Source organism: Colletes latitarsis, chromosome 8 (assembly GCF_051014445.1).
Source record: "Colletes latitarsis isolate SP2378_abdomen chromosome 8, iyColLati1, whole genome shotgun sequence".
Taxonomy (NCBI): Eukaryota; Metazoa; Arthropoda; class Insecta; order Hymenoptera; family Colletidae; genus Colletes; species Colletes latitarsis.
In genome coordinates this window covers 33,146,480-33,161,510 of record NC_135141.1, presented here as the reverse complement: position 1 = coordinate 33,161,510, position 15,031 = coordinate 33,146,480, and the positions used below count along the sequence as shown (strand labels likewise).

At 33.8% G+C, this 15,031-nt stretch overlaps 1 protein-coding gene across 1 annotated transcript; it reads left to right on the top strand.

Moving 5' to 3' along the window:
• The first annotated feature begins 1,246 nt into the window (after window positions 1–1,246).
• On the top strand, window positions 1,247–13,785 carry LOC143344252 (sodium/potassium-transporting ATPase subunit beta-2). Its single transcript, XM_076770111.1, has 6 exons — window positions 1,247–1,660; window positions 9,922–10,062; window positions 10,135–10,254; window positions 10,414–10,595; window positions 11,827–12,106; window positions 12,301–13,785. Exons 1-6 carry the CDS (start codon window positions 1,516–1,518, stop codon window positions 12,402–12,404), a joined length of 972 nt encoding a protein of 323 aa, XP_076626226.1. The 5' UTR covers window positions 1,247–1,515; the 3' UTR covers window positions 12,405–13,785.
• The last annotated feature ends 1,246 nt before the right edge of the window (window positions 13,786–15,031 follow it).

The following is a 15,031-nucleotide window of genomic DNA, read 5'->3' as shown; positions in this document are numbered from 1 at the left end:
TACACCATTGTCCTCTTTTGTAATTGATTAACTATTCCATATCCGTTTGCTAAGAAGTTTTATTAAATTATTATTATAGCTGTAGATTTTGGATTTGTTTATGTTCGATTAGATATCGTGAATCTGAATGCGTTGACATCTTTCACTATTTCCATTGGTACTCGATCATTTCGTTGACAATTATTGTAACAATTTGTCTTTAAACGAGTTACACTTAAAGGATTTATAGATATCTGAAAACAAGGCTGAAGTAGAATTTAAGCTGGAAAATTGAATTTAGTTAACTGCATGTGAAGCACTAGTCGTAAGTGGAATATTGGGTTAATAATCCAAATAGAACCACCTGTTCTTAGAGGTCAACTGTATTAACCGCATATACTGAAAACGAACGATAAATCGAATCACGAAACTTTGGTTATTTTTACTGGGAAATGTACGGTAACTATGTGTCATATATGTATAGTATATGAGAATAATTTGTGTTCGATAGTTAAAAATGCACTAAATTTTAATTTCATAATTTTGTTGATCCTTGGTATTATTGTATACGTATTCAATCGCCTAAGTGTCATTCATACTTCTGTTACACGTTACGACGAACGTTGCTTCCCAAGATAACGTACAGTTATCTTTCCACGTAAATGGTACAATACATGTATGTATTTTCATTATTACGTCGCGCCCTAATCGTCCAAATGCAATACACAACACGTGTCGCGAAAATAACGGTACTTTCTTCCTTTAAAATCGAGTCCAGAAAGTCCATGTATACACGTACAATTGAAAGGCAACATTGCTTCCAAGCATTGAAATCTTCCTTTGTATACTCGATCGTTCCCAACAACTGAAAACCAGTTCGATCCGATCCACGCCGAATAGAACACAAGGAACCTGTAGTATAGGCGTGGCATTCGCCGGACAACGAGCGTCGTCGTGTGTCACCATAGCATTTTGAAATTTCAAAACATCGAGAGACTCTCGCCGAATACGAATGTCGTGCAGAATATTTTTAACGGACTGTTACGGATAGACACCATTGGAAGAATCCCCGTGAAAGTGATTTCTGTGTTTTCCGACGCAGCGGCACCGTGGGTCGAACACATCGAAAAGAACGGGTGAACCACTACCGCTATGCCGTGCACGTGCACGGTGGACACGTCACGGGCAGTGGTCGGTTCACGATAATGGTGGGGGGGCGATGGGGTTAAGGAGGGGCAGAGAGAAAGAGAAAGGTAGAAGAAAATGGCAGAACGGAACGAGACGGAGAAGCAGCCTGAACGAGCGAAGCGTGCTTAGTCAACCTGGTGGCGCTGAACAACCATCTGTCGGAGCGGAGAAGCTGCCAGCCGACCTCGAGGAACTCACGGTTTCGGTGCGGCGAACCTGCGGTGCCGTTGCTCGCGTTCCATTGTGTATCGTGTTCATCGTGGTTTTCATTTTCGTGCGTTCGTCTACATTCCGAACCATCGACCGATACGTGACCAGTGCGTAAACCGTCGAACCCGGTGAGACACGATGGTCAGCAAGGATCCAAAGATTATCGCCCAGGAGGCAAACCCTTACTTGAAACCGCCTAGCATGTCGACCAGACAGTCTCTCAAGACTTTTATTTACAATCGTGAAACCGGCGCTTTCATGGGCAGAACAGCCAGTAGCTGGGGTAAGTCGCATTAATTCTACGATGTTAACGGAAAGGAAGTGGAATGGAATGTTACGATGGCCGTTCTCGGGTTGCACCTTCGATTACCGTTCCCCGTAAACGCGCGATGATTTCGATCCAAGCTATCGATCGATTCGACCTTCCGTGGCAGTGGTTCTTAACCTTTACACCTCGTCGTGAATTACGTACGCTTCGTGGCGCGTTGCCCTTTAGTCGTTAGAGCTTTATCGCTGTGTTTATTTTCATTTTTAACTGTGTTGAGAGAAAGAGACGAGGCTCCACGGTCGAATGTTCTTGAACAAAATGGTTCCTTTTCCTTAATCTTGAATTTTGCCTTCTCAGTGATTAGCTTAATAATTTTCTTAATTTTCATCCATCGGATTAACAATTTGAAATTTTCCATACCATTGTGGTAGATTCTTTTCTTCTGCAATCGTTGGAATTCCATCTTCCGTGGCAGTGGTTCTTAGCCTTTTCTCTTTCTTGTGAATCCTTTAGAAATTACGTATGCTTCGTGGCGCGTTGTTTTTTTTACTGATAGAATCATTCTTCGAATTAACGTTTCGATTTCTATGAGGATTCTTTTTTAAATTTCTAAAAACATGTATATACGTTATTAGATCGAGTACGTTTCTTTTAATCACCAATATAAGGAAGGTTAACCAATTTCGTTGATCATCGCGTGGCAATCAAACGAAATGGAGGTTATTAATCTATCTTTTTTATTATTTTAATCTTGTTCGACTCGCGGTACAGTTTAACCCTCAAAATTGAATAGTTATTATTCTTAGAAGATATTCTCAGAAACTTATTATATAAATATGAAATAAATTTGTGTTATGTGAAGTATCCGATAAATCGGCGTATTCAACAGGTCGTTCTAAACCAGGTGCTTTATGTACGTCGTAGATTTAGTCTTCTCCGTCATCGACCCAAGCATTGTTTACTTTTAATTAATAATATTACTTTACCCAATTCTTTCCAAGTCCTTCGAAGAATAGAAAATTTTAAATACAATTTCACGCCCTACGTTTAATTGATCTTTCGTGCATTGTTTTGATTAAAATTTCAGTTTCCTTTATTTTTATAAATAACTAAAAATTAAAATATGACAAGCGTCGTACTTCGTTCGACGTATAGTTTCCTACAAACCAGTTCCGCTGCACCTTGAAATTATTATGAATGTACGTAGGAAGGGATAGGTAATTTTATGATACAATTACGCGGTAACTTTCTTAAAGCGAGTACAAGCATCGTGTGCGTGAGAATAACTTAAAGCGAAACTCTTGTCATCGTGTTGTTTTAAATAGTTTTAGTCGAAGAACGGTTAAGCCTCTTACTGCTGGTCGACAGATTTCCATAAACTGAAAATTGTCGCTCTAGTTCGTCGAGTTTATGCATCTTCGATAGTGTTTTAGACACTTAACCGCGTCCATTTTAACAATGATACTATAAAGTCCAAGTTTGACGATATAATTTTCTTAGTTTTTTATTTTTGATGATTTACAAGTAGATTAGCCATAACTTGTGCATAAATAAAAGTTTCATATTTTATATTGTCAAGTCTTTTGAACGATGTTGATTAAGATAAACTGCGAAGTTTAGAGGCTTCCATTGTTTCGATCAACATAGTCCAGAAACCATAGCTGATGTACCGTTATCTGTGCACTTTACACGTAAACATAACACGGCATGGCGAAAAGGAACCTCGCTCACGGACAGCTTGTTTGCTTGCTTGCATTCCACCGTTATCTATATTAATAGAATTTAAAAATCTTTCATTAACCCATCGAAACAAGATTGCCGTTAAATTAGCGCTGCACGTGGACTCTTTCAATATTTTTTAAAGTTTCTGGTGAACCGTGCGTTAATCCAGCATTTCGATATTTTGAATGTTTTTATCCCAAAGCGTTAAATGTTTATGTAGTTTCTAGGAAGCTATTGTTTGCATCAAAAGTTCTTTGTATCGATAAATCCATGTTCCGAGTATTTAGTTCGCGTGAAAGAACATTTTATTTAAATTTATCAGCCGTTCTGGAAAATAAGGAATATTGTCTAACATTGCGGGTGGCTCGGTTGTGACGTCGAAATGTTTCCCAACAGTTGGAGTAGGAGAACCGATAAAAATAGAAAATATAATGAAAATGAAAGACTATAAGTAGATACTCGAGCAACGTGTCATACCATCGCGTTACTTGGCGGGCAGATATTTTATTATGCAGCAAGATAACGATCCGAAGCACTCGTTTAAATTGTCTAAAGGGTTCTTATTGCAAAAGAAAACAAAGGGGAGCACGAGGAACACGATGGCTCGAACTTAGTTGAGCTTTTATAGAATAAGCTTGATCGTTTTCTATTTACAAAAGTTTCATTTTATTATCTAGTAATAATCTTTTCGTAATACGATATGCTTTATAATTTATTCACTTTGTTTCTATTATTCGCGGTGCATTTAAAAATAATCCTCGTTTTACGATGTTTAGTAATATTTTTCGCTGGTTTTACGGTTCGAGCTCACATCAGTTTACTTCTATTAACGAAGTCAGCAAGATTCACTTGGACGCCCACGAGAAAACGGTACCCTCTGCATAACTTGATTTTATACAAAAAAATTTCCAACGAGCAATTCTCAAATGCACGATACACTGACATACTCATTGAAATTTTTTTTTAACTCGTGTCTATGTAAAAGAGGGGGGAGGGGGTTACAAGGGTTCGAATCTCCCTTTTATCGATAAAACAATCTACTACCTGAATTTTAATCGATTTGAGCAATTTATTTAATCGTTGACAAACGTGAAATTAATATTTCTATTTCTATTTATAATTTCAAGAAATGTTTTTATTTTTTTTTTTTTTTAAATCAGTCATTACTTAATATTTTATGTATTTTCAAATTATAAAATACATTGATTATTAAGTTACAAAATAAGTAAAATTTCATTGATATATTCATTCACCGACAGACCTTACAGTTAGTCATACTTGGTATGTGACCCAAAGACACATTCTCGGTAGAATTATGATTAAGCGATTAGATCACTACAATGGCCGACAAAAATGCAAAGGTTGTGAACTTTTTGTGAAATAAATATACGCCAATGTTGACAAAAAATGGAATTAAATAGAAGAAGTTTCTTGTGAAATTTCAAATGTACTATTCATAAAGCACGTTTTTCAAAATTATCAAAATATAAAAATTTCAAATAGTTTTATCAGATTCCGTAGAAATAGTGATAAAGAAAATTACCTTTGATAATTATTTCAAACGTCTCATAAAACATATTTATTTTTATCGTCGACAAATTGTGTTTTAAATCGTCCTCTTTTAATAAGTATGGAAGAAAACATTCTGGTAATAAATACGAACGAACGAAATACTATGATCGTGCGTAAAACTATCACCCAGGTAATCAAGCCTTATTCTGTTGGCAAGGCGACGATTGGAAACACACCCTAGGGTGTGTTGGGTGTAAGACAACTTGGTAAAATAGCAATATTCTGTACGCCATACGAAACCACGAAAAATAATTTAAACGAGGTGATTACATTTAAGCAAATTAAACAGCACAAAATTGTCAACTATTTAAAATCATTTTGCTTTCAGGAGATTGCATAGAACTGTAATATTTTCCTCTTTCGAATGGTCGAAATTACTTCTGTAATTTAAATATTCGATAAATGTAAATATCTTCAAATTCATGCAATAGATTGACGAATAAATATTATTATTCGTAAATTCGTCTATAATAATAAAAATAGAAATATTTTAATAATATAAACATTCGTATTATTCGAATGCCTAGAAAGTATTTAAATATCGAATTACTCGCAGAAGCAGCCATCTTTTGACGTTATGATCCTCTTCTCTTTGATTTACGATTCTTTTCGCGGAGCAATTAAACATTTTATTATAAGCATTCAGACGATTTTGTTTGTTCCGTTGATCAAATATAAATTTAATCCCATAATATTTTCACGACGTTATTCGGATTTTTTTACGAGTTCTGCCCAGAATGTTTCTAATGAAATGCAAATACATAATATTTGTTAAAGGTTTTTATAGAGTCGATTCGAAAAGTATATTTTGAAATATTCTTCGGTTACTATTACTCATTGTTTCGTTTAATACGCTTTCTTATCTTGGAAGCTGATTAATCAAGCATTATACCGTGACAGTTGTTTGCAACTGTTTCGATAGTCCATTGAAGACCCACAGAAACTCACAGTTGTAGAGAGTATTTCGAGATTACGTTTTCCTTCGCGTAATTAGCTCAGAAGCCTGTCATTGCTTTGCAGTTTCTTGCAAATTGCATTCAGTGTCAAAACGTGACCCATGATTTATCCTTGGCTTAGGGCTAACCTCGACGTTATTGCATTGGTATATAAAATATCATCTGTCGTGATATAAATTTGAAAGAAATAAGTTTTCGATAATCAATCATTTTCTCAAGAAGTAACAAATTCTAATTTTTATAATTGGTTTTGTTTTTAAAATGTATATTGTTTTGGGCTCTAAATTTGATTGAAAATTTTAGAAAAACGAGTGGATCGTCGTTCCAGAGTACAAAGAAAAATTACAATTACAAAGCAGAAAAGTTTATTTAAGATTTATTCTTTAGTTCATGAGAAAACAAAAATCTCGTTTGGTAAAGCGAGGAAATAAAAACGGAAATAAAAAAATCCGTTCGAAAGACTGGTCGCGTAAGAGGAGCGTGAGAAAATTTCAAACTTGATTTTCTGCCTCCATTGTGCGCGCGCAACTCGAGAATCGAAGGAAGCAGAGTTCTCTGTCGATATCGAGCGATCGATCGCGCAACACCCTGGATCGATTTAGTCGATACAAATGCCCGATGGACAAAAATAAAAGTGAGATAGAAAAAGACGGAAGCGCGAAGCGCGGTTAATTCGCGGTCCACACAACGGTTTGCCCAGCTGAATGGCAATTGTTAAACTTCCTTTAGCGCAAACGTGTACAACGAGGTCAATTGGCGTTAAATGGAGGCATTACGACATTATGTAACTTAGGGCCATTCCGAAGGGTACACCCACGCGACCATACCGATGCTTTCGTACAGCATCAACCCCATGGAAATATCCGAATTCTATATATGTAGTTTATAAAATATGTTAACTACAATAGAATTTCTATTAATGTTCGTTAGATTATATTTGTTGTTTTATATAGTTTGTAGAGAAAGGGAAATGTATGATCAAATTTTACTTAAACTGTAAGACTAACAATTCCTTGCTGTTGGTAAAAAAGAAAACTACCGGGGCTACGAGACATTCATAATTGTAGCAATTGATTATACCAATAAATAGATAAATCATGAAATTCATTGATTAAATCCTATTAAAACAATTCTCGTTTGCCTATTTGCTTATCGAATGACCCTCGTAATTCTTATGTACTGCAATATCTTCAAGATATCGCAAGTGATATGGATATAAGAAACATAATACGTCTTCGTAATACCATTTATCGTGTCTCTTCGTGACTCTACGAGACAATTCCTTTATGATATTCGCATCCAAACGTGTACAAATATTTTTCTCAAACAGGAAATGTAAATACACTCTAATTCTGCCGGGCTATGACTATAGATCATACACCAAATCTGAGTAAATGTACATTAATTCTACTAGACAATATTCTAAATTATATTCGAAGAGCAAAAAAGATTTTATATTCATTCGATAAACATTTCAACAAGATCGTTTTCTTAAAGACTCGAACGTAATCGACTTCGTTCTTTATTATAAATGTAATTTTAAATTCATGATGTACCATTTCAATCTCAATTCTTGAACTGATTATCTAATTTCAAAATATTTTCGTTTTACCAACGTATCCTCGAAGCTACAGAACGATCGCCATTGACATCAATACAGAACCGATGTATTTCCACCTCAAATAAATTACATGTTCGAGTATTCTACTTCCTGCAGCGTAATTGCTTCATATGCCGTGGTAATTCGTCGCATTACATTCGTTTACAATGTACGTTTTCCATTTTAAATAAGTTGTTTTAGTTGTCTCGTTAGATAAAAATTTACTACAGCGTGATAACCACGCGACAGTTTACTATTAGCTGAATGTACTGCTGTTTAACTGTGCCCGCCAAACAATGTCTTTCTTGCGTAAATACTTAAAATTATACATGCAATACATTGGTACTGAACGAAGCTATAAAGATTGACCCTGACAAGGAAAGTGCTAAACCTGTCCCCCTTCAATTTTAACCTACGTGTATAATATAATAGATTAAATGTCCCTGTTGCTGTGAGTATAATATTAGGTGTAGTGACTAAATAATTTTAAAAATATAAATAATTAATCATACTGGGGGAGACTAATCTTTTTTATTAATAATAAATTCTTTTCGTAGGATATATATCTGAGAACAAGATAGGCTATTTATCGTCGTGCGTTGAGTTAACTGGTTGTGTAACAAACAATTATAAATAAATAGAAGATTCGTTAGGAATTCTTGAATATCTTCAAAGATTGTCGATGAGTTTATTTGAAACAATCCTTTCTCGATACGGACGTACATGCGTTCTCGTCCTTCCACATAGTTCGCGTGACGTCGCAAATATTATTTTACACTCGGGAACGTCGGTAATACAATACAGTAGTTAACTATCACGATTCCATATACATATCGTGTTTCATCGTGATTTTACAAATGAATCGTAACGCACAAAGCAGACATACGGGTTAGTACCGACGCGACAATTTCATTCGATTATAAGAATAGGTCGACGCATAGAGGTAGCAAGTACTATCATTGGGCACATGTCTGGTACTCGTAGCATTGATAAAATTCTATTTCACACGGAGCACGAAACATCTTTCGACGATCGTCACTTTGAACGATATTAGACAATTTTTAGTATCATTTTTTCACTATTTAGAGAATTTTATAGGGTGCAAATAGTAGTTTTTTTACTTTCTTTTTATTTGTTTATTTTATTTATTTATTATACGGGTAAAGACCCGTAGAAAAGAAAATATAGCATATAAAGAAATTACTTATTGTTTGAAATATATTTTAATTGAACACATGCCTTTCAAGTATAATAAATTTACTTTGCTCTGTGATAAATTTCATTAATTCCTCTATCTCACACATATTTAAGACCTCAGTTATGGATTGACACTCGTATATTATTGTAAATTAGGTTTCCAATGTTACAATAAGAAATTACACATAAAGAGAAACACTTCTGAAACTAAATATAAAAAATGTCTCGGTCGTGACTTCGTATTAATTCGGGTAAAAGTGATTCCACTGTACTTCGAACGATCTGTAGAAAATCTTTGCAACGGGTTAAACGTCGCGAGCAAATCACCATAATTTTTACGAGACCCAGACATCTGGCACAGTGGTGGAATTAATCAGCGCGTGGTGGTATTCCGTATAATATAGGTTAATTGCATTAATCGTTGGTTCAATTTGAAGGAAGATCAAAGCGTGTGGTCAAGTGGAGCAATTCAATTAAGAACCGATTCAATGTCTCGCAAGGTCGCCTCTCGGATTCTATTCTTCGCTAAAATGACCTTCGCCGCCATTGCTTTCGTAATAAGAATTTTAAGTCGTTGCATTCGCACCGAATTTACTCTTTGGGAATTTTTGTACCGTTCTACTAAAAAAGTAATACTAAATATAGGAACGGAAATTAAATTTTATTTAGAAAATACAACATGACGATGATTTTTAGTAATAAAACAAATTTACAATAGCAATTTATTATTAAAAATCGACAAGCTTCCGTTTATAAATCCTTCTTGCCGAGCGTCGAACAAATAACGAAATTATATTTAGATATTTATTACCAGATAATGATACGTGATTAAAAAACGATAAACAGTAAATCACATTCATAATGCTCGTTAGAATGCTGTGCACGATATATGGTACTATTAAACCGTTTAAAAGTCAAACGGAAATGTACGGATTGAAAACGGAAATATGAAAAATGAACCCCGGATGTAGCAACATTGAGTCCTACTGTGATATTCTGTATTGCAGTCACGGAAACTATTGTAGTGTATTGTACTTTTTACGAGACCATGAAATAGCGTTAATAAATATCAATAAATCAAATGATTCGTTGAGGAAATGATCGATATAAATAAGAAATAAAACCAATAAATTTCTTTAGCATAATTAGTGATAGAATTTATTAAAGATAGTTTGGTTAATTAAATACTTAAAAATGTATGTAGTAGCCAAAAAAATTTTCTTTTATAGGTAAAATCGGACTGTTTTATTTGATATTCTACGGCGTGCTGGCTGCATTGGTTGCAATTTGCTTCTGGGGCTTCTTCCAAACGTTGGATCCAAGGATACCGAGGTGGCAGTTGGAACGTTCGATAATTGGAACAAGTCCTGGTAAAAACACACTGGTGAAATAATCATGTACAGATGTCTGATAGTTTCCCTGACCCAATATCGTCCTTGCAGGTTTGGGATTCAGGCCTAGACCACCATTGGAAAATGTGGAAAGCACATTGATTTGGTATAGGGGAACAGACAGCGAGAACTTCAAATACTGGATTGATTCGCTACAGGCCTTTCTTAAAGGTAACGACTGTTCGATAATTAAAATTTCGAAAGAATTACGCTCAGCTTTCGGAACAACTTTAAGTTGTTGATGTAAAAATTTCGAAGCTATTATTAATAAAATAAATTAAATGATCGACACTTGTAATTCGTATGGTGTGCAAACGATTAATTTTTCAGATTATATAACGCCAGGTTCTGTTCCTGGCGTTGGTGCGAACCTTAATAAATGCGACTACAATCAACCTCCACCCCCTGGTAAGGTCTGCGACGTCGATGTTAAGAACTGGCAACCTTGTACGAAGGAGAACAAATATAATTATCACAGAAATGCTCCATGCATTTTTCTCAAGCTTAACAAGGTACATTTACTTATTGTTAGTAACAAACAAGAAACGTTCTATGCATGTACTGAGATATTCCTTAACTTCGTGCCGAATTTTGTATTAAAATTAAAAACGATACTTTCATAAAACTTCCTTGACTTTCCATTCAAGTGTTGTTCGACACTCTCAAATTTTTTACCCGCTAAAAAGTGTTACAATAGACGAAATAGGTGATAATTGGATGAGGCAACACCTGTAGAATAAGCTAGGTGTGATAAAATTTCCCAACCAACTAACTGATTTACATAATCTTTTTCTTTACATTTCTTACCACATATGGTCTGGGGTCGTCACTATGAAATATCACTTTGTTTCTAATTCAATATTCCTGGACGTTTAACACATTAATTCTCATAGTTTTTCTGATTAATTACAGTATACAGGGTGTTCAGCCACCCCTGGGAAAAATTTTAATGGGAGATTCTAGAGGCTAAAATAAGACGAAAATCAAGAATATCAATTTCTTGACTGAGACTCCGTTAAAAAGTTATTAAAAAATTTCAAATCATTCTGAAAAAATTATCTTTGGTTGCGGGGGTCAATTACAATCATTTTTGGTGAATAGACATAACCTCGAAATCCTACGCACTTTCGAGAAAAAAATTCGAGAAGATGAGAAATTTTTCGATGAAATAGAAAATTTCAAATCATTGTAAAAAAAAACAGCACGAACTTAAGGGATGATCTAATATAATTGCTCCATCAATGGATTCTGTGCATGAAAACAATAAAAAAGTTCTAGTCAGTTTTATATCGAAATAATTCGTTCGAATGACAAAAGTAGTTTAACTATTACTACCCAATTATTCACGAGCAGACCTTAATACCTTACGTTGGACCTTCTATTTAATTCTATAAACACTATCTTTTAGTATCTCGCGCATGAGTCATTAGAATACTAGGTTATAAATTATTCAAATACGTCGTGTGTAAAAATGGGAAATTTTTCTAATCAAGAAATACCTCCAATGGACTTAAAAAGCGTAAGACAATTAGTGGTAAAATGCTCTAGATGTGTGTTTAGATGTCGTTTTGAACATCCCTCGTGAATATAAAGAATCTCATTGTAACTTGAAAACTAGACCAAATAGAACATATTTATGTGAAGCTTTTTTATTGTTTCCATATGCACATGATTTGTGCTGGGCGGTGAGCGCGTTAAAAATCACTTTATTCAACAATTAATGGAGAAATAATTTCTTTGTAGATATACGGCTGGAAACCAGAGTTCTACAACGATACAGAATCGTTACCAGAAAAAATGCCTCTCGATCTCAAGGAGCATATTGCCGTTGTAAAGGCAAATAATTCTTTGCATCTTAATACAGTGTGGGTGTCTTGCGAAGGAGAGAATCCTGCCGATCAAGAAAATATAGGACCAATTCATTATATACCGCGGAGGGGTTTCCCTGGTTATTTCTATCCTTTCCAAAACTCGGAGGGATATCTTAGCCCCCTGGTCGCCATTCATTTCGTACGTCCTCGCAGTAAGTAGCAGAAACGAATACTTAACCTTTGGTATAGTAAAATTATGTTATGGACGAAAGTAAAATGTTTGCGATGATTTGTTCGCGTCTTCGACCAGCTCTGTTCCTGGAATTGCTCTGTGCAATGCTTCCAGTCATCAAGAATGCAAATGGAAACGTCGACTCGCTTAACCAAAATCAAATATTTGTTACAGCTGGAATTTTAATAAACGTAGAGTGCAAGGCGTGGGCGAAAAACATAAAACACAGCCGCCACGACGAAATGGGCGCAGTCCATTTGGAGTTGATGATAGATTAACAGGGTCTACATATTTTTTCTGGCCTATCCCTTGTTAGCGTACAGAGGCTAAACGCGAATCTCATATTTTCTGACTCTTCGACATACCTGTATGCTTCTGAATAAAGTCGCGAAGCCGTCAGAAACTGATGACCGCTGGCAAAGTGGATAAAATTTTTGTCAAGTACAAAAGTAAAAGAATTTTTTTTATGTTCGTATTATCGGAAGTCCGTTCTACAGAAGTTCCTTGCGTACCGAGACAAATTTTAGGTCTTGTGCAATCCGTATACAGTGTTCAACTTCTTACACGATTTCTTATCCGAATGAAGTTTATAAACAAAATGTACCATTTAAGTAGTTTTTAGTTTACATGACATACCATAGGAACCAAACGTTTGGAAAAAGCTTGTAGAAAGGATATATGTATATGTTTACAGTGTGTTAATACGAACATATTTTAACGATGAATATAATCGTGTTATATTTGAAAATGATATTTTCATGATAAATTGTAATAATAAAAGTAAGTATATTCCTCCTACTCTTATAGTTAATCAGTACGAATGATAGTTTATTCTAGTTCGATTCGTAAATCATCGTGGATCCCTATGTGAAAATATCAAAATCTTTTACTTAAAATGTATTAATTTTATCCAAAAAATAGGAATAATTATTGCAAGTCGAATCTCATCAAAGATCTGATTTTAACATTTAAGGAATTAATAATAGTTCTTCGTCTTAACAAATATTTAACCATATCTTGTGAAAAATAGAGATCATCGAAATATTGAAAAAAAAAAACAAAGCAAACGCTTAGAGAACTATTTAAACTAGTAGTTACTGTAATTTTCGAATCTTGTTTTATCGTGAAAAGGTGTAAATTAATGGCCGATACGAATAGATCTCTTAAACGTGACAAAGATAATATATATATTTTGCTTCTGAAATATGTAAATGTATCGTATGTGTACACATATATTTTTATAGATAAGATTTTCTTCTATTGAATCACAGATTGTTGTCATCTATTTCTACTACATTTAATTGTGAAATATTAAATGCCTCTTGAAAACAATCCTTACCAAGGGTTATCTCTTATATTTATTTGATCGATCGGTTGTTATTTAACAAGTTATTTTTAGATATGATAGTATTATGATAGAACTCACTCTTCGTTTTTGTCTTGATAAACTTTCTGCTTTTCTAATTAAACTTATAAATGGTGTGAAAAAGAAAAATCAATATTTTTTCAGTTGTTACAACTACTTTGATTGATCAGTACATTTATTCTACATTGTCAGAATAAGATAAGAAAATATCGTTCATGTATGCGGATAGTAATAATTCCCCAGGATATCACAGTAAAAATTGTAGATTAATAAAGAAACTGACTGCCTTACAACTCTTCCTAAATTTCAATCAAATACAATCAAATATACACGACATAATCAATGAATATTTAAAAAATACGTAATTTCGATATATACAATTTCATAAAATTATTATACAAGTAGTACTACTAGAAACACTCCAACATAATATTTTCCTTATTTTAAACACTAGAAATCATCGCAGGAACATTTTATAATTTTGGCGGGATAATAATACAGTAGCAATAGTTTCGTTGCGAGTAAACGAGACTCAAAGATCGACTTCGAATTTGAGAATCAAATAAAAGTCAGAATTTGATCTAATTTTGGGAATAAAGGTACATCTATTCTGAAAATAAGAATTTTCGAAATATTTAACTAATAAAGTATTAGAATTTCAATCTCTGGATTACTATGTCTTATGGACATAAGTAAATGCAGTTGAACAATTTAGAAACGATCTCTGCTATGTTTTTACGATATTGAAAAACTTTTGAAAAGGTTGGCATAATAAAAAAAAAAGAACAATCGTTTTAGTAGTAAAATTCTGATCTGCTTGAACAGTCTTCTTTTACTAGGTGTCCTCATAGTAGCAATTTTCTTTTATATGTATCTCATAACCTCATCTTTTCCTGTTTTTAATTTACAATGTTCATAATGTCGAAAAAGTAAATACTCGGAAATACCAGTCTTCTAATTTAAACAATTTTTCTAAATATCAAATGTTAAATTGAATGTTTCACCCCTTCCATTTATCTCATTATGTTTCAGCCACTTTTTCAAGGGACTTTTCTAAATTGTTCAATCATACATTTAATCATGTTAGAAGTACTCAAATGAACAATAAACAATATTTCAATGCTGCTTTAAAATCAGAATATTTAGGAAACTATAAACTTTGGAATAGTCGTATCACAATATCTTTATTTTCAATATGTAATAGTCTACTGTGACAATAGAATTCTGCTATAAAAATATTTAATATTTGAACTATCATTGCTTTGTTATGTTCACAACGAAATCACACAACTTTTACAAACAACACTGTTTTCTATGAAATACAATAACGAATGAAGAAATACCGAGAATAAAGATATTCTTAGTTTACAAGAATACATTTGGTAGTAAAAAATGATTAATTTGATAAATAAAATTACAGAAATGCATGATCGTTTCAATCGCGAATGTTCTGATGCTTGTAAACGAATTTAAGAAATTAACAACCTGTTGGCCGAATCTATTTAAAATTGGTTTCTTTATTTTTTCTTTTTATTATTA